We start from the raw sequence: 20,270 nt of genomic DNA on the forward strand, positions 1-20,270 counted from the left end.
GCAATATTCTCCTCACGACTTTGTCTTTTTTAAAAAAGCCCTCTGGAAGAAAAAGGTAGCCCCTCCTCATAAGGTACTTTTTCAATAGTCCCGAATCCCCCATCCGCCCTCCAACAATACCAATAATGACTTTTCATGTATCGCACCAATCCCTAACTACAGCATTGGCTTGGTAAATTAAATTACGATGTAGCAAGTGATCGTGCGGTCAGTGGAAGAGTTTCAAAATTTGGTTTGCCTTTGTGAAAAATATATCTTTAAATTTTAATAAAAATTGAAGAAATTTGATGAATTGTTTAGTTGTTCTTGATTAAGTATTTGTTTTGCTGAGAGCTATTTTTAGACATATATAAATCGAGAAGAAGGCATTATATTTTTCTTTAATTACGGTAAAAAAGGAGGAATACCTTTAAATGGCTGGTCCCAGTTTTGCAGTAACAAAGATAACTCTGGATCAAGAAAAAAAAGAAATTTTTTGCATGCTCATCTCATGATTACCAACCTAATCCTGTTATGTTAGTCATAAATAAAATTCCATCGGCATCAATGGGCTCTCTGTCTCTCTCTCTCACACACTCTCACATTCAATGGGCCCTCGTGAATCACATGAATGCCTCGTGTTTCACGCTCATGCACTGGTCGGCTAGCTTTTTCCTTGGCTGGTTGAGTGTGGGGTAAGTAGATAAGAACCTGATTATATTATATTCTCTTGTATTCCTCATCATCTAGTCTTGAATCATACGTAAGAGACTTTAGTTTTGGATAGGTTTGACTTGGCAATGAAGTGACTTGCCAGCGACTTGTTTCCTTGCTTTCCCTGCGAAATACCTCGGACATCAAAAGCAAACCTAGCCACCGACTTCTAAGCACAGATTAAGAATCCAGACTAGGTGTGGGTCCACGGGTAATTAGAGGTTCTAGGTTTTCCTTCCTTCTTCACGTTTGCTTGAAAAGTAGTGCTGTAAAGTGATATCATTTACCACCCATTTGGGGTGGGGGGGGGGGGGGGGGGGGGGGGGGGGGGGGGTGGGTTTAAAATTAGTACTTCATCATGTCCACCATCAATCAATATCAATAACATGTCGTGATGATGCCGGTTTTAAAAATTAGTATTTATGTAACTCTCTCCCCCTTCATCATGTCCACCATTTTTTGAAGCAAAATTAGAAAAGTTCAAACATTTCAGCACGGAGCTTCTTACTGGGCCGGCCCGAGCCTTAGGCGGCCGAGACCGAGGGGAAAAAAAAAGGCTAGATGATTAAAAATTAGTATTTATGTAGCTCTCTCCCTCTTCATTATGTCCACCATTTCTCCAACGATAATAATTTCATACAAGCAAAATTAGAAAAGTTCAAACATTTCAGCGTGGAGCTCCTTGACCTGTAGAAGGCTCACAATTAGTTGATTCTTTTCTTGTACTAACTGATCTTTCACTAAAAGAAAAAAAATCTCCTTTTAAAATAGCAAGTCATCTCCTAACTCAAGATGGTAAAGCTGAAGTAAACCTAACTATCCTCTAGCCGAAGCCAGCCAAAAAAAAAGCTTGCTGAAGCAGGATTATAGTCATGGTGTTGATAATGGGCTCACTCAAGACCCTAACAATCAAATTAGTTCGAAACCTTTAATCCTGCTGTGGAAGCCTGAATGCACTGCTGATATCATTACTTATTATAACTACAAAAAATTTTAATAATCTATTTATCTGTTTTATCTAGTCAATATTATTTATTAAAAAGTTCATAGGAATCTTGAACTACTTTGATTAGAAATAGAATTTAGTAGGACCAACCAAAGTCCTTCTGCTCCTTGTGGGTCGCCAGTCATCAACACTTGTTTTGTGGTCAATTGACTATCAATACAACTACGGTCCTTAACCAACTAAATCATTTTTATGAAAAATGGACTTTGGAATCCAATCCTCATATGAAGGGAAATAGATGGATGATGAGCTCAATGAAAGCTAATAGGACTGGTCGTGTTAATTAGTAGATAGAGAAAGCTCTGCTAGCTGAACTCATTTACGTGATTAAAATAACGACGTCTAATGTGGCCAGCTTATATGGAATGACCTGAATGCCATATGAATGTTTTGATTAAACCTTCACAGCTTGCATCTCTTGCAGAAAGCTAAGAGAGAAACCCATGGGAGTTCCAGTAGAGAGAACCTCCTAACATTGCATTATGGGAATCCAGAAATAAGTCTCGAGGCTTTTAATTGATCGGGCTAGCCTTAATCATGTTATATTATTGTATGGAACATGCAATGCATGCATCAGGGAGAGCCATGGAAATGTGAAGCTTCATCAACACTTCACCCTCTACCCTGGGTTAGATGGAAATACATTTATACTTGAGTTCAAGGCTAGAATTAACCAGGCACCGGATACTAACAAAATTGTTTAATCCATTTCTTGTTATAAATGATTTAACTATAATGATCCTAAAAGCATGTAATTTGGTATGATTATTGATGGGGGGCGAAATGGATCGTCTAGCCCACAACAAAAAGGGCCACCCGATTTCGGCCCAACAAACACCAACGCCGACCGGACATGTTCTCGGTCTGGCCCAGAATCAGCTCCACCTCGGACTCCGCTGAAAGCTCCTCCGACCTCGGATATTCGCCGACCAAGCTCGGGGCGCCTTCTTTATTCGCCGACGCGCCCCGGCCAAGCTCGGGGCACCCTCCTTATTTGCTGATGTGCCCCGACCGAGCTCGGAGCGCCCTCCTTATTCGCTGATGCACCTCGATCGAGCTCGGGGCGCCCTCTCCAATTATATGCCCCGACCCCTGAGCTCGGGGCGCTTCGCCGGACATAGCTCGGCACCCGTCAAGCTGACCTCGCCAAAAATATGATGCGATCTCTCAACGAGTTCGGCCTTACCGATAGCCGCACCCATGTGCATGCCCATGCCCTCCTACGTGGCCTTACATTATGACGCCACCATGATGTACTACTTCGGACATACCCTGCCAACGCCTTTCCGTTCCCAAGAATGGACTCCACCGCGCACCACAATCAAACCCTGGCTACGCGCCACCCCACTCATGATGGGGATGAGCCATGCCCTGCCACGGCTGTTAACGTCTTACCGTTTCCAAGAACGGACTCTACCACGCGCCACAACCAAACTCTGGCTGCACGCCACTCTCACTCATGATGGGAACGAGCCATACCTCTGCCACCTAAGTACCCTTATCGGGACTATATATAAAAACCAACAGGTAACACATGGGGGGAACTTTTTGCTGGACCTACAAAGCTCCACTCTAACTTGATCGTCGGAGGGCCCTCACCGGAGATACCGGTGAGGTTTTATGCAGGTACACCGTCGGTCGCAGAAGGTGACTCTCTCCGTCTTCCTCCGCTCTCCGGCAGCTCTCCCGACTCCTCCGGCGTGGTCACCCTCGAGCCAGATTTGAACCACAACAATTATTAATTATGCCAAAGATAAATCTCATACGTTCACCACCTAGCAAATTAGGTTGATTCACCGTCCTAACTCAATCGATCGATCCATAAATAGTTTACAGAATTAGGAAATGTACCTCTCTTTTCTATCTTTGTGACACTGTTAATTAAGCAATTCTTCATGAGAATGGGAACACTAAGACTGGTGACTCGGCTAATTTCATTGAACTGCTTAGCTAACCATCACACTAGATGAACCACTTAAATCGTATCAACATCTTTCGTTCGCATGCCTACTCGAAACAATCTTCAATGAGTAATTGCATAACCTTTTCGTCCCAGCATGATGCATTTCTTAGGAAGAAAAGAAGGTAAGAGTGATATTAGGTGGGAAGAAGACAACATATATAATGGCATCTACCATTCAAGATATGGTTTCTCTATATGGTGCCGGTTTACATTGTTGGTGACATATGTTTCTAAGATGATGGTTTTCTATGGGGAAAAGAGTTCCATGATCATGTTGAATGTACATGCTTGGTCAAAAAATTTTGAAGTCAGGTTAGGTTGAAGTTTAGGATGGTTCAGCTTGTCATCGCATCGGTTAATATGGATAAGATCAGATACCTACTTCCTCATATTGGTCTCTGGCTGGCTCTTAAATCAACCCAAACTGCACAAATAAACAGACTTACCATATTTAGTTTGCCTTTCTGTTGTTTCCTAATCATAGGATAGGAAGGCATAAGGATATCATGGACTTTTCCTTGTAAGATCATAGTCGAATTAGACCCTCACATCACTACTTATGTAAGTACAGCTCATAAAATCAAAAAAAAAAGTAGATAATGCAGTGAGGATGGAACTGACACGTAGTTCCCCCAAATGAACCTTTTCGAGTGCTGCGCCGCATAGGTTGCTGCCATCAAATTCACATTACTATTGGCTTCTCTGTAGATATGGAAAGTCCGGTAGGAGCTCACTCACTCAACAAGCTGCAAATGTTGTAGAGCAGGTGCATTCCGTTAGCGGCGCGCCTCCAACTCTGAATCCACTCGATCACTATAGCTGAGTTCTTCTTTAGGTTCATATAATTCGTGCCCAAACACCGAACACAAACTAAATGGGAGTCTAGAGTCACTGCTTTGACTAGACGGACCCGGACCAGCCCCCCACAACTGACTATTTCTCAATTCGTCGGATTAAACTTAGCTCGTAATTGACCAAGCCCAAAACGTCCTCTTAGAGACAGCATCCATTCTTCCATGCTGATGTGTCGAGCTATAATTGGAAGAGACGTGTTTGGGGTCCCACTTCCACCAGTTGCTAACCTACCGATGAGGTTCAAAGCTGTCAAATTCCGGACAGCTGATCCTCTCCCTTCTAGATTAGTCAAATCAGAGGGCCGTTCAGAAAACAAACGAAACAGAACTGTGGTTGACCAGACTAGACCGGACCGGACCGGTCCAACATAAAACGGCTCGAACCGGACCCTTAACACGAGATTCAGTTCTAGCTTCAAAATTCCAATCCCAACTAAACCGGTCCGGTCCAACCGTACGCCGTCGATCCTACGCGAAGCCCCCCAAATCTGGGGCCCACGATAGCGATGGAATAAAACGTGTCGCACATCCACGGGAGGAGACAAAGCAAACCCAAAGACAACCGACACCACGCTGCCGGGCGCCGCACCCGGCCACGTATCAAATCTATCTGACACGTGGCGCTCTCTTCGCCCTCCGTTCAGATCACGACGAAGAGAACAGGGGAGCCCGAGCTTTTTTCCCCCTACCTCTCGTCATCTCGTTGGCAAAACGTCCAAAAAAAAATCACCTTCTCGCCTTATTTCATTTCTCGCCCCCTTCCGCCATAAAAGCAAGGACGAGGGATCCAATCCTCTTATCTCAAACCATAATCTTAATTCCTCATTGATAGCTATTGAAATTTTGGGCGGTCTTCCATTCTTGCGAAATCATCGCATTTCCTCGGACGGATTCAGTGAAAAAGATTAGATTTTTACCTCTACATCGGCGTATATGCTCTGTATCGGGACGGGCGTTCCGGTGACGAAGATCCCGCACCAGAAGCGCCTGTTCCACAAGGTGAGGAGCAGGAGCTCGGGGAGTCAGCGGCGGCGATCATCGATCGAAATGGATCCCGCGATCAAGCCCGCCGCGATCGCGGCGCCGCGGCCGCTGGTCCTGACGTCGAGGCCAAGCGGGCGCGTGAACGCGCTGCTGTCGCTCGTCTCGCTCCGCGCCCTTCGGAGCCTACTGCTGCTCCTGAACGGGTTCATCCTGCTTCTGCTTCTTCCGTTCCGGCGGCGGACGGTGGTGGTGTCGGCGGCAGAGGGGGAGGAAGCGGAGGGGGTGAGGGGGGCGAGGAAGGGGGCGGGCAGAAGGGGAGGGGCGATGGTGGTGAGGGTGCCGACGGGGATGGTACCGCGGAGGCCGAGGGACTTCCAGGAGGGGGAGGCGGAGGCGAGGCGGGCGATGGCGATCCGGCGGATGGGGGTGGAGAAGGAGGAGGAGGAGGAGGACGGCCGGAGGAGCGAGCGGGCGTGCGAGCTATTCGCGACGGCCAGAGGGGATACGCTCTTCACCCAGTCGTGGGCGCCCGTTTCCGTTCAAACCAAGTACTCTCTCTCCCTAATCTCTCTCTAAAAAAAAAATTACTTAAAATTCAAATTTAGCATAGAAATTATTATATTCTTATTTATTTATTTTAAAGTAGATTGCTTGTTAGGTTGGAGAAAGTTAGAAGAAGAAATATTATGTTTCCTCAAAAAATATATTATTAACAAAAGGGGAAGAATTAGAATTTAGAAAGCGGGTATTTCTATTTTATGCATTTTTTTTTTTTCTTTTTGGCAAATGTAATTGTAAAAAAAGGCCAGGGAAATGTACTTGACTCACAGCCTGGGCCAATTGGATCCCTTGGCAGTTGGAGGTTCCTTTTGCGGGTTCGTTTGTGGGTGTTCTTTGTCCTCTACGGAAAAACTATTTCTAGCACGAGAAGGCAAATGATGCGGCGAATGGAAGGCGAACCGCGATGGTCCTGTTCTTGGTGTCACGTTTTGGGTCCTACTAAATTTCTCTTTCTTTCATTTATATAATTTTTTTTGACAACGGTAAACGTAAGACGCGGTCTGAGCACCACGTATAATATATTAAACGAAATTCTGATTTTAAATTCCTCGTTTCTTTCTTGATTTTAATTCTAAGCGGTAAGCTCACTTAGAGTCAGTAGATCGTCTTGCGAAGCAATCCCGTCCAAGTTACTGTCGACGGCCCCCTTGGTAGCTAAGAATGTTCTTGGACCGTTATGGCTACAAAACGCATAAATTTTTAAAAGGAGACCGTCCTTTTGGTTTTTCTAGTTGTGCATCAAATAATCTCTAGTGCCGAAAGAACATTCTCTTGTTGGCAGAGTATAAGTGAATAACTAAAGCTGTGATCTTTTTTTTTTTTTTTGAGAAAAAATGATAGAAGATCAAAAGCTATGAGGGGTAGCCTTTTCCTGGCTATCTTGCAGTTGATGTTATAAACGTTGTAGTTTGGGGAACTACGTTTGGAAGGCATGAAAGCTGGTTATTATTAATAATTATAGGAGTGGGGTGATTCCTTGTGGCTTTTTTTATGCCAATCATCTACGTAGGAAGGATTGACTTGGGGAAAAAGTGGATGCCAGGCATATGGCATCAATATTTAGTCATTTTGAATAAAGTAATCAATCGCTATGAGCATTGTTGGTTATAATAGTGTTTAGTTATTCTCTCTGGTATGGTTTGCAAGTTGGAGATTCTACTACATCATATGCCCCATGAGCAGGCCAAGAGATTGGTGGTAGTTATTTGTGAAGGGATGCAGTTATAATAGTTACTGTCAACGGCTTTCTTGGTAGCTAAGAATGTTCTTGGACCGTTATGGCTACAAAACGCATAAATTTTTAAAAGGAGACCATCCTTTTAGTTTTTCTAGTTGTGCATTAAATAATCTCTAGTGCCGAAAGAGCATTCTCTTGTTGGCAGAGTATAAGTGAATAACAAAAGCTGTAATCTTTTTTTTTTTTTTGAGAAAATGATAGAAGATCAAAACCTATGAGGGGGTAGCCTTTTCTGGCTATCTAGCAGTTGATGTTATAAACATTGTAGTTTGGGGAACTACGTTTGGGAGGCATGAGAGCTGGTGGTTATTAATAATTATAGGAGTGGGGTGATTCCTTGTGGTTTTTTTTATGCCAATTGTCTACATAGGAATGATTGACTTGGGGAAAAAGTGGATGCCAGGCATATGGCATCAACATTTAGTCGTTTTGAATAAAGTAATCAATCGCTATGAGCATTGTTGGTTATAATAGTGTTTAGTTATTCTCTCTGGTATCGTTTGCAAGTTGGAGATTCTACTACATCATATGCCCCATGAGCAGGCCAAGAGATTGGTGGTAGTTATTTGTGAAGGGATGCGGTTTACCTTGTTTATAACTGTTTTCACAGGTTACATGTACCATGTGATGCATGTCATGTGGGTCGTGGAGTGTCCAATGGCCCCGGTGAATCATGCACCCTAAATCAGCATGCAAGTTGAGTGCTTCAATACTTATGAGCCACCTGAGTAATGGTGAATAACCACCATATATTCTCAAAAAAGAAAAAAAAAATACCTTATGAGGCCATTGGATTTGCTTCATGGTCCATGAGGCATGCATTGATGGAACCTTAAACTGTGCCCCAGGGGAAATTGTATGTTGTCATGAGCTTGCTCTTATGTTTATGGACATATCAGTATTCACAAGTGCAATGCAGGTGAGTGCAAATATAGATGGTTCTGATTTTTCCAATTGGGCACTCGAAATGGACACAAGGCTTTTGCACAGGTTCCGTAGGAATGTGTGCTCAATGCCCATAGATTTATACTGAAACAGAATGTCACAGTAGATATACTTTTTCCAATCAAATAGGTGTAGGACAAGCAAGGTTCTTATTGGTAAAAAAAATGAAAAGACAAGCCTCTTCATGCCACAGGCTTTGAGGCTTGCCTTGCATGCTGGACTCTGAGCCTTTCATGTTATTACTAGTACTTAATAGTAAATGTATATAACCCACTCTTATCATATTAATACAATATTGGAGCGCCACATCTCATCAGAACTTGATTCTAAACTACTTGAAATAAAACAAAATGAAGATCAATATCCTAATTTGAAAAAACAATGGCTGTAATAAGCAACTTTTGCTTTTCTTGCAACACAATCTGTCAAAAAATGATTTCCATGTGGTACTTACATGACTTTAATGAGTAGGTATTTGCATACTTGGATAACCTTTATGTATTTGCTATCTGTGTGTGTATGGAAAGTCTCACACGTATCTTAGATGGGCATCCACTATCCAAGTATCTTGGAAATATCGCAGAACATGATATCATGTGCCATTCATTGGGTATGTCTTGCTTGGACTTGTTGTGATGTAGAGTATGTTAAGTATCAAGCAAGGCATCTTTTTGTATTTTATCCTTAGGATGCTAAGACTTTTACAAAGAGCATCGATGCAAGAGAAAATGGATTCTGACTTCCAAGTTGCATAAGTAGGATTGTTATTTTAATCCCTTGTCATGCTGATCCTTGATTTATATCCCTATGCCAGTTGAATTGGCAAGGATGTAACAACTTCAGACTACAGGAACTACACTGTATCTCCTAGAAATTACTAAACCATATAATCTTTTTCAGAGAATATGTCATGTTGATGCTAAAACTTTACAAGATGCAACAGTGCATGGTTTGTTAGCTTGCTACGAGTTCTGGAAGTTGTGCTGACATTTAGTCCTTGTATTTAAAGTTCTCGATGTAAATAACCATCATCATTGAATTTTTATGGCGCTGAATCATGGAGGATGTACGATCTAGAATCCTTGTATATGCCCATTGTGTCTTGCACTAATAGTTGTGCAGGGCTGTATGGTTTGCCTTTTGTCACCCTATCTAAATTACTGAATTCAGGATTTCTTAAATCTCTCAATTCAAGACACCTGCTGATTTTTGTTTACCTGGTGCAGGGGACTGGTGGTTCTTTTGCATGGCTTGAATGAGCACAGGTGTGTTAACATCTCATTCCACTAAAATTTATTAAGGCAACTGCAGGAGCTTATGCATAAATTTTGAAATGCTGCTGAAGGAAACTGTTTTGTGGTCTGCAGTGGAAGATATAATTATTTTGCGAAGCAACTGAATGATAATGGATTTAAAGTGTATGCAATGGATTGGATTGGTAAGTTATCAACTGAGCATCATCTTCAGAAAGATCATTTGCTTTCTGTTTGACAAAAGCAAGTGGAAGGCATAAATGTTTGCATGCTGGCTTTACTGCTAGCCAAGAAAAAATAAATCTATTAGTTAAAAGTTGAATATAAATTTGCATTGTTGCTTCTTCATCATGAAAAGAAATCTCATGTTTTCATCCCCTTCAGTAAACTTTTCCTTTTAATAAGCAAAATAGCACTACATTGCAGTTTGATAAATTTCCTATTGGGTCATGTTCAAATTGCATCCTACCCATGCTTGGGGCAAACAGGATCTTGGCTTCTCCTTTGAGAGTGTCATGTTTGAGGTTGACTCTTACTGCATTTTCTTCCATTTGCAAAACACAATTTATCTTGTCTGCCAGACTTGAAACCCGCATGAATACTTACTAATGATTTCCATTAGGCTCTCTTTGGTTGAACTGATTTTTTTTTAATAAAGCATCATCGATAAGAATATATGTCTAATATATGTCTACTTGTTATACGATCATGAGAAACTCATCTATTTGTGGATCAGTTCCTGAATTCTATTTTGTCTAGATTACTGCATTTGGGATGATATCTGGGGAGAACAGAAAAAGAATGTCTGGGATGGAAAAAAAATCCTGAATATTTTGTTTAATGTAGCAAAATTTTGCCAATGGGCTGGTAATTCTTATTTACAAAATAAACTGATTCAGTAAGTAAATGTAATATATTTTTTTCTTTAAGGATCTTTCATTTGAACTTGCAATCTGCACATCCTTTGATATTGGCGATTGTAATCTTTGGTATAGCTTTCTGCTAGATCTTAATGCCTAGTTATTTAAATTTATTTTAGCGGTTCAGCATTGAAAGTGTTGTGCTGCAGACAATTATATGCACAAATATTAGTCATAGATGCACCTTACTGAGCTTTAAATATGTAGATGCAAGGCTTGAGTTTCCTGTAAATATGGAGTTAGTCTTGATTCTCTTGAAAGCTAGCTCTATTTTAGGGCTTCCCTGTGAATGTTGCACAGCTGACAACAGTAGAAGTGCTGTTGCGACTTGCTGCTGCACAAAATTGAAATAGATCACTCTACTCCAAATGCATGTAAACTAGGTTTGTGTGCATTGATACCTGCTACCACATAATGAGTCCTGGATGCACCAGTACAAGTTACAGATGCATGCCATTTGTTTTGCTCTGTTATAGGGCCACCGTTCAAAAACTTGGTAGGAAACTACTTCACCACACATGATGAGCACTAAGACAATAGAGAAATTGTAGCAATGCAAGAATGGCAACATGGATAAATTGCATAGACTTATATGGTTAAACCAAATTAACAACTTGCATCCATGGGAGGGCAACACAAAGAAGCTTTTCACTATAGATGGAAAATTACATGTTTAAAGGAAGATATCACTTCTGATGTCAAGTTTAAACATGCATAAAGCCCAAATATCTTCTAGGAAAACTGAGCATAGTATGAACTCCTAGGGATGATATCATCTCATTCTTGAACAATGCCCAAAAGCTTAATAATACCCGAGTTCAACCCATATACTTAAAGCGAAAAACAAAGGGCAAGACCTTAGATGGAACTACAACCCAATAGCTCAAAATAGATTCTGTAAGTGCCTTAAGTTAAAAGTGAAGTGAGATGATTTAGCTTCGTATATTCACATGTTATAACATGCTACCAATACCTGGAGAGGGTAAACCAGAATTTAGGGTGATTCGTTCTACCCCTCATCCTCTTCTTCCTCCTTCTTCTTTACCCTTACACCATATAGATTTATTACCCTTATATGATATATATTTTAGGTAGGTTTCGTATCATACGATATAGTTTTTGGGTAGGTCCTATTTTATAAAATCTTTTCAGCTTACCAAAAAACCCAGAAAAGCTGCAGATGCTTCTAATGACCATTTGGATTTTTTTTTTGTTTCGGAGGGTTGCGAGGGTTCTGTTCCTCTCGTTGTTCCCAATATTGTATTCATATTCACAATACCTATTGTTAATACCTTTCTGGGTAGTCCAATTTTACATGATCTGGAGAGAGGTGTATAAGATAAAGTTTTTCAGATAGTGTTCCATTTTTCTTTTGCTAAGAAATTTTGAAATGCAGGGGCATTTTAGCAAACATTTATGCATCACTTTGTTTATGCAAATGTCAAGCAATCAGATAGACAGTTAGCTCCTTTTGCATGCCTGTGGACCAAGCATTCAAGTGTTTAGTCTTCCTCTCGGTATTAGAAATCCTCTCTCTCTCCTCCCAAACAGAATTTGTTTCATCTTGAGATCAGCCAAGTGGCAATTTTGCACTGCCAATAGGACCTGGGTCAGCAAGGTGGCACCTCTCCAGATGGGAAGAGATCCCAGGTTCAAATAAGGATGGTGGTATTCGAACTATGTATAGAGAGAGAGTAAGGAAGTCTTGCATCATATTAAATTGGGTGAGTTGTATAGATTACTAAATGACAGCTAGCATATAAATTCTCCGGCAACTTACAAGTATAAGCTTCCTCTGTGATATCTCACAAGAAGATTTATACCGAACGTTATCCAGCATCGTTTCTACCATTTGGGGTCAGCTTTGTGAATCCTCATTAACCAAATGTTCTTATTTGGCGCTACCTATGGTGTTATTTCAAGTTCTTCTATATTTTTTTTTTTTAACAACTTTGTTCAAGTTACCATAGTTCTTCCCATTCTTTTTCTCCACCCTTCAACACAGACTAAACTACCCTTTCTTACTAGAGTCCCATCTGATCTTCGATGCTAAAGTGGAATTTCATTTATAACCATTTCAATAGAATTTTTGTTACAAGGATATATTGAATATCTTCAGTCTTTATGATCCTTGGACTTAGAACAATTAAAGGGTGGTGAAGGAGTAAGTGCTTCTTTCATGAACTCCCCACTATGAGGTCAACTTTTTTTACTTTATGTTTGAAACATTGTAATTAATTGTTATATTATTAATGCTTGATATACATTGTTGATCTCTTCCTTAATAGCTTATATTGTTAATGCTTGATATACATGGTTGGCCTCTTCCCTTGCAGCTTAAGCTTTTGGTGTCAATTGGTAAGTTAACATGATATCAGAGCCAACCGAATCCCGATTTAGGCCAATTTTTTATTATACCACTTGTGTTATCATGAGTCCTTTCTTCTCTTGATTCGTTCCTGGTTAAATTATTCCTGACTTAGTCTTATCCGGAGTTCCTTCTTGACTTGTATATGCCTTCACTAGCATGGTTTGGGCCACGAGGGGGGATGTTAAGGCCCGAAATACACTGTTGACCCCTTTCCCAAAAGCTTAAGTTTTGGGGCTCAATTGGTAGTTAACATGTATTTCATTTGCATCATATCCTAATTAAGCATAAACTTTTGTGTCCAAATATTATTATTTTGTCATTTCAAGGCTTGTCAGAAATTAGTATTCATGGTAATTTAGGATGCCCGTCACCATGAAGGACTGTTGTTTGGAAATTTGATCTGCAATCCTTTATTCATAGAGATCAAATATTACATTCATGCTTATCTTTTAAGAAACTCCTGTCCTATTTTTGCAAAGTATCATTTTCACAATTTCTTCATGGCTGATGGATGGCAAACATTTGTTGAGGGATGGGACTGTCTTACAATTCCACAGATTAGTGCATATCTTACTTAGTTTGAAGCTCCCCTGGTTTTCAGGAAGTTGTGGTTGTAGAATACCCTGGTAGATGTGTTTGATATGACGTTGTTTGTACGGGATCATGCGTGAATGAAGATGAAAGTTAGCCTCCTGCCAGTTTGTGCCCGATCCATGTGGCCATTTTCGGAGAAGGCTGTCCATATTGTGTAGCTCATACTAGCCTATGTGCTGTCTTACAATTTCACACTGAATAGAAACTTTGATGGGCCACTAAGGACTTGCAAGTTGGAAATATTAAATTCAAAATTTCAAACTGTTTGCTCCAGTAAAAACTATTTCAGAGATGAATATCTGAGCCTAGGAAGCACATTTTGGAAATGAGTTTGTCTGATGACTACTGTATTCCAGCATTTCAGTTTTCTAGAGACTAGCCTTCAAGTAGAACAAGAGTTCCCAATGATGTGTAGCTGCCATGCATGTTTTCTTTTTAATTGTAGGGCAATCATGATGTTTAATTGATCCAATGTCAAGGTCATCTGCATTTAATTTGCAATTTCTATCTTTTTATGACTCACCTTCTAAATATGTCTTATTTTCTATTCTTCCTATATTTCTTTTTTGTTAAATGCTACCTCATTAAAAACTGGACTTTTGAATCATTCAAGTCCCTGCAGGACTTACACTCACTTGATTCTGTGATGATCTGAAACTCTTGTTTGAGTTATACTGTTGATTAACTTTCACGAGTATTCAATTCAATTTTTTTCAGGTTTTGAAAGTACTATATCACCCCATGACTTGGCTCTAGATTCTGTATCTTGATTGAGACAAGTCAGGTCAGCTAGTCATTTGTGAATGCAGTTGAATATACAAGTTTGCCAGTATATAATCAAAACTTATAGCTAGTGTCACTTGTTCTTTCCACACGTTTTAACAAGAAGATTGGAAGCTCAAACTTATAAATGTATTCTGACCTTTTATTTCATGATCTGACATATATGGACCGAACAGATTACTAACCATGACTGAATATTGGCCTTGATCTTGATTGAGACAAGGCAGGGAAACTTGTTATTTGCATTTTACTGAGTTTTGAAAAAGTTCTATGACATGAACTTCTTGCTTTCTTAGCTGCTTTTTTTTTTAGTATGTAAGTTAGGAAAAATGTTGTTGTATTCCGTGAGACTGCTTGTTCGTTTTCTTTTTCTGATCATCCTCCTTGTGCTGTCCCGCCATTCTGGACCACTTAGTTTAGGACTCCGTCAGATTGGACATCACTAAGAAATAATACAAGAAGTTTTTGACCATCCCATCGGAGAGTTTTCTGTTGTTGTTGACAAATACTCCCTCTATGATGGTTTTGAAACTTCTGCTAATGAGCCCAACCTAGGTGCCATATTAAATTGGTCAGATGTGAGATGTTCTTCACTGGTTTTATGGAATCAAATCTGAAGTATGTAACTATGGATGCTGTAACCATTCATTTGGGCAGAGCAGAAAAGCAGAATTAGTTGGGTCCAGAAAAAAGAAAAAGGAAAAAGAGAAAAGACAATTATTAGTTTTAATAACAAATTTAGTTTTGACTGTGTGTGTAAAGCCTTCCGCGGTTCTAAATATCATTTTTCATTCTATGCTCTCTCTTCAGGACATGGTGGAAGTGATGGGTTGCACGGTTACGTCCATTCTCTCGATTATGCTGTTGATGATTTGGTATTAATACTTGACTCAAATTTGACAATGAATCACAGAATACATTTATACTGTATGAATTCTCCTGCTGATACTTGTATATACAGAAAGCATTTTTGGAAAAGGTGTTATCAGAGAATCCTGGGTTGCCATGCTTTTGCTTTGGCCATTCAACTGGTGCTGCTATTGTTCTGAAGGTATGATACATTCAGAGTTATTATACTGGGTTAGCATTCAGATTCTTTCTGCTAGGTTTTGCGGCTAGTTATAATACCTCATGTTGTCCTGAATGCTGTGTTTACTTTGAGCTGCTTTGCTATTTTTCATGAATATTTGAAGGCAGTATTGGATCCAAAGGTAGAGGTTCATGTTGAAGGTGTGGTCTTGACATCACCTGCCATAGGCGTTCAGCCATCTCATCCGATTGTTGCCGTAAGTATATTGCTTTGTTTGGACATTAAAAAGTCAAATAAACAAGATCATAGATTGTGCTATCTTTAAATGTCTGATGGACTAGCTTAGTGGGTTCGGCACCATTATGCTTGTTAGTGCAATAGATGCTAACAGCGTGCCTTCCAGAGTTTTCATTATAGAAAGCTAAATTAGCTTTTATTTACCAGTAAACTCTTATATTGTTACTAATATGGAATATCAAGCTTTTTATAGTTGAGTCTCTTCAATTGGTTCCAACTTCAACTTCATTTAATTGTCACAGTTTTAGTGTAAAGAATATTTTGTTGCTATACCTCAGGCTTTTGAGGTTTTCTTTTATCAAATTTTCAGAGGTTGTTCTATGGGTTTCTAAACTATTTAACATTAATAAATAAATGAATTACAGATTGCTTCTGTGAACAACATTAACCAGATAAAGTTTTGCAATTTTACTCTTTGCTACGTTCGAGTTTTAATCTTTAAATATGTTCTTAATATTAGCTATGAATTCATGAAAAGATATACTTGGTAAGATTGCCACAAAAGTAATATTTCATATTCCCCATTTTGTGATTATGTGAATAGAAAAAATAGACTTTTTAGGAAAAACTAATATGATGTTTAATGCCTGTATTAATTTTTGAATCTGCAGTTCCTTTCCAGTTAGCTGGACATGGTAATATGTTTCTTGGACATTTTGGGCTTTTCTTTTCGCCTAGTTCTGCGGATTAGCAGTGATGCCTTATTATTGTTATGCCATGTTCAAGATTAGAACAAATCACTTATCGGCCATGTGGATGCTCAACTTTCCTCTAATGTGATATCCCTGGGGTGCAAAGGGCTGGGAATCAGGAGAAAGTTGGCAGAACCAAGGAGGCCACCCTTTCCATACTTCCTCTTCCAAGATTCCTATGGTACCAAAAATCACATTTTGAAGTTCTCATATTCCTGACGTCCCGGGATTGCGGGACCAGCTATCTCCCTGATTCTGTCCATTTCCAGGTCCTTTCCATCATTTTAGGATATCACCCAAATATAAAATCTGAGCATCCAAGCAGGCCCTTCAGGATTATGAAATAATGCATCATGATTCTGCATGCCTCTTACCGTAAGAGTGTGACTAATGTCTTTGAACCCACAAAATAGTTATACGAGCCTGGGGAATGCCTAGTATGTTATTTGTTTGTGTCGTTATTGGTAATTTATTAGTAATCATGAGTCAGGAGCGCAGAGCATATCTTCAAGTAATATAAATCCACAAATGCTACTGGTGATGTAGATTACCAGATAAGTAGAGAAAATGCTGCGTCTTCAACAGTATGGTAATATATGAATGTAACACAACTGATGAAGAACAAAGAGAATCAAATGCATAATTTTTGGACAGTAAAGCTTATAGTTGTTTATTTTGATTTGGATGTTAAAATATCTCATTCATAATAATATTTTCATTTGGCCATCACATCTGCTGTTGCTGCTGCAAATGAAAGATTGTATCTACTTGTATGACGTGATTTTTATTTTTGGTTTTGTTTTGCTTCTCAATGGCAGGTTGTTGCACCAATATTCTCCCTTTTAATTCCAAGATACCAATTTAGTGCTTCCTATAGGAGCGGACCACCCGTTTCTCGTGATCCTGAGGCCTTGAGGGCTAAGTATTCCGATCCCCTCGTGTTCACTGGTTCTGTCAGAGTCAGGACTGGTCATGAGATTCTCCGCATATCATCCTACTTGCAGCAGAACCTGAGCAAAGTTACGGTCCCATTTCTAGTCCTCCATGGCACAGCTGATACAGTAACTGATCCGGAAGGCTCCCAAAGACTCTACGATGAAGCCTCCTCAACAAATAAATCCATCAAACTATACGAATGCTTCTTACACGATCTCCTCTTCGAACCTGAAAGGGATGACATCGCAAAAGATATCATCGATTGGTTGTGCTCCCGACTTGATGATCTAAACAGAGCCCAGAAATAAAACCAAGACTGTTGGCAATGGCAAAACCATCCAGATAGAAAACATCCAGCTATTAAATCTCATATCGCAAGGTTTCTCCCCTGGGGGATTCCACTTTCTGAGCTGGAGGTTGATGTTGTATTGTGCATCTGCTTCCTGTATGTCATGCCGAGAGCCAGAGCATGGCAGCACAGCCATATTGTATTGAGACTTGAATTGTTTGGGGGTTTCCCTGATGTATTTATTTGAATTTAATGAAACTTTTTAGTTAAAGTCTCTGATGGTTTCCTGCTTCTGGGTATCAGCAACTTTTTCTTTTTTCCTTGCTGTTTGAATGAGAAATATGGCGGGAATGCTACTACGAGGCTTCTAACCTGGACCTCTCCGCCAACTAATGGACCCATTAACTCTCTGAAATGAGGTCACAAGAAGCAAATCACCATTTCTGGCCACCCTTCAAAGATGTGGGCAAAGAAAGATTATTTGCGCAACCAGGATGTTACATGAACAATGGATTATATCTTCCTTATGAGCATATTATTGTTCTCCAATATTCCCTCTTTCTGATCATGTTAACTTACATGGAATACAAAAATAAGAATTTCTTTCAAAAGAACATGTTGGAAAAAAAGTACTCCTGTTGCCGCTTGTGCCTTTCTCATGAACAACTATTACGTGCTTTACTGCTATATGCCTCATCTAATGGTTATTCCAGTTTAGTCTCCAGATTCTGTGTCTTTTACTTGGGAAGTGCCTCCTACCTGTTACAAGAAAATATGGTTGTACCATTTTAACGACGGCCATTATGTGACAAAATAATATTTTGTCTCTAAAAGTTTTTCACATCTAGTGACAAAAATAATTGCCTCTAAGAAAATATGGAGACTTATATCAGCAAAAAAAAAAAGCGAACTTCGGAACTTGATGGATTCATCTGAACAAGAAAGGAAGCGCTTTGGAAGACTAACTTGCATCATCGGATCACCAGAACAGGACATTACAATATTCTGGTTTGCTTTTACAATATTCTATGGAAGACCACTTTTTGGGCGGCCAGAAGGATCACTGTTATATTCTTGACCGACAGAAGCTGTAGTAGAAACGCTGAAAAAACTAGAAGCCAGCAGAATGAAAGAACTCATTCTGAAGAAAAGGTCAGAACTAGAAGAGGAATGCAGAGGAGCACACATTGAGCCTGACATGAGGACAGCACCTGAGAAAACTAACGCGTTTGACAGACTCGGGTATGATTCTTGTGCTGCTTGCATCTGCTTTATAGAAAGCATTGTCGCATTTTTCTGTCCATTATCTATCTTCTGCATGCAAGTTTTGTAGATCCTTCTGAAATTCTGGCCAATATCGAGGCACAAATACTGAAGGTAAATGAAGAATCTATAAGCAGGAAAAAGAGAAGGGATAGGATAAGCAAATGGCCTGCTGCTTGTGACTTGGCTTGAAGAATACAACCAAGTAGGCCGGTTTTCCCTGATATTGTTATTCTATAACAAATGCTCTCTAGTTTTTGCTAAGAAATACTTGATCTTATTATTGAGTTTATGCTTGTTGCAAAGCTAAAGTTGTCACTTCCAACTGGGATACAGGATCAGAACAGGGACAGTGCCAGAAAGAGGTGCCTGAATCTAGAACAGGCGGGGAAGGCACGGATCACTGTGAGGAAAATTCCAGGTACTTTTTTTTCACCCCAAACCATGTACGGATGTACCATCCTAGTAACTTACAGTTAAGCCAGAGCTGACTAGAGAGATTATTCCCAGACATTGTGGATAATCTGATAAACAGAACTTTCGCCTGGGTAGATGAGAGCAATGTGCCATTCATGTATGATGGGGTGAGTTAATTTTTTCTCTGGTTTTCGTATCGATGTATGAAATTTATCCATTTTTCCCCTGGGTCATCCATTGGGTTAACTGTTATGTCATTTAACATTTTCAGGTTTGTTTAGTCTCTATTCTAGAGGAGCATAAGCTTACTCTACAACAGAAAGAAGTTGAAAAAAAGGCGATGTCCGATCGATTTTACTTGCCAATATTCCATTGTCGATCCATCCTGATTACTTTAGACAAGCAACTAAACGAGCATTCATCTTTGTTTCAGGATCAGAAAAAGCTACAAAATATTCTTCTTACAGAGAACGAAGCAATATTTGGATCCAAACCAAGCCCGAAATGGAGCATCAGTTTTGATAGAAAGCCATACGTGTGTCATGCAAATGGAAATGGGAATGCATTCATGACCCCTACTCCACGGCGGCTTTCTGTTGGTAGTGCCACCCCTGAGAACTCCTTGCACTATGCTTCTATTCTGGTCATCGCGATGGATGCTTTAGGGAGACGAGATGGTTGCCAACCACACCATTGAACTTTGTTGCTTTATCAAAGGAGGATACTATGTTATCCTTTACTTCTATCAGTAGTTCAGAACCAGAATCTCCACAAGTAGTCTAAATCTGGATGCTGGTATTCCCGCCCTAATATCTCTTTTTTCATTATCTACAGGAGAAAATCTTATGATAGATTCAGCAGTGGAACAGAAACATATCAGGAATGAGGAGGTGCAAGCATCCTAAGTTGTGAGGAGGAATCTATACTAGCATTTTACCAACGTTGTTATCTTAGAACTTAGATTGCTGAGCAAAATTCACCGCCTCGGTACTGGACTTCATACCGGTGCCACAATAGCACAATATCGGTATGGTACAGTACGGAGTTTTTTTAGCATACTGAATGTCGGTATGCCATCTGTACTGAATATCGATACCAAACCGATTCGGGCCGATATAGTGTATGTTGCTGGTGAGTGTTTACAAATGAGAGATACTGCTGCTTTATAAGCTTAGGGTGTAG

The 20,270-nt window shown here is 40.0% G+C and overlaps 2 protein-coding genes across 3 annotated transcripts; both read left to right on the forward strand.

The window, feature by feature from the left end:
- Window positions 1-5,216: 5,216 nt before the first annotated feature.
- LOC103706789 (uncharacterized) lies at window positions 5,217-17,682 on the forward strand. Of its 2 annotated transcripts, XM_008791021.5 has the most exons (7): window positions 5,218-6,048; window positions 9,470-9,508; window positions 9,611-9,681; window positions 14,975-15,039; window positions 15,126-15,215; window positions 15,358-15,450; window positions 17,002-17,682. In XM_008791021.5, exons 1-7 carry the CDS (start codon window positions 5,450-5,452, stop codon window positions 17,425-17,427), a joined length of 1,383 nt encoding a protein of 460 aa, XP_008789243.4. In that variant the 5' UTR covers window positions 5,218-5,449; the 3' UTR covers window positions 17,428-17,682. The 2 variants fall into 2 exon arrangements, with proteins under 2 accessions (XP_088570240.2, XP_008789243.4); XM_088714114.2 differs by lacking the exon at window positions 15,358-15,450 and having other exon boundaries at window positions 5,217-6,048.
- Window positions 17,683-17,803: 121 nt separating this feature from the next.
- LOC148699522 (65-kDa microtubule-associated protein 6-like) lies at window positions 17,804-19,944 on the forward strand. Its single transcript, XM_088714115.2, has 3 exons — window positions 17,804-19,092; window positions 19,182-19,255; window positions 19,360-19,944. The coding sequence occupies exons 1-3, from the start codon at window positions 18,963-18,965 to the stop codon at window positions 19,783-19,785; spliced, it is 630 nt and encodes a 209-aa protein (XP_088570241.2). The 5' UTR covers window positions 17,804-18,962; the 3' UTR covers window positions 19,786-19,944.
- The last annotated feature ends 326 nt before the right edge of the window (window positions 19,945-20,270 follow it).

The sequence above is a fragment of the Phoenix dactylifera genome, chromosome 18, assembly GCF_051530095.1.
Source record: "Phoenix dactylifera cultivar Ajwa chromosome 18, Ajwa_hap1_PhDact_Kaust_v1.1, whole genome shotgun sequence".
Classification (NCBI taxonomy): Eukaryota; Viridiplantae; Streptophyta; class Magnoliopsida; order Arecales; family Arecaceae; genus Phoenix; species Phoenix dactylifera.

Bases quoted from the DNA above. Each gene is read 5' to 3' on its own strand.
- LOC103706789 (XM_008791021.5), top strand. From the start codon at position 5,450: ATGCTCTGTATCGGGACGGGCGTTCCGGTGACGAAGATCCCGCACCAG. The intron at 6,049-9,469 runs GTACTCTCTCTC...TACCTGGTGCAG, and splicing joins CCCGTTTCCGTTCAAACCAA to GGGACTGGTGGTTCTTTTGC. The intron at 15,040-15,125 runs GTATTAATACTT...TTGTATATACAG, and splicing joins ATTATGCTGTTGATGATTTG to AAAGCATTTTTGGAAAAGGT.
- LOC148699522 (XM_088714115.2), top strand. From the start codon at position 18,963: ATGCTTGTTGCAAAGCTAAAGTTGTCACTTCCAACTGGGATACAGGAT. The intron at 19,093-19,181 runs GTACTTTTTTTT...GATTATTCCCAG, and splicing joins CACTGTGAGGAAAATTCCAG to ACATTGTGGATAATCTGATA. The intron at 19,256-19,359 runs GTGAGTTAATTT...TAACATTTTCAG, and splicing joins TGCCATTCATGTATGATGGG to GTTTGTTTAGTCTCTATTCT.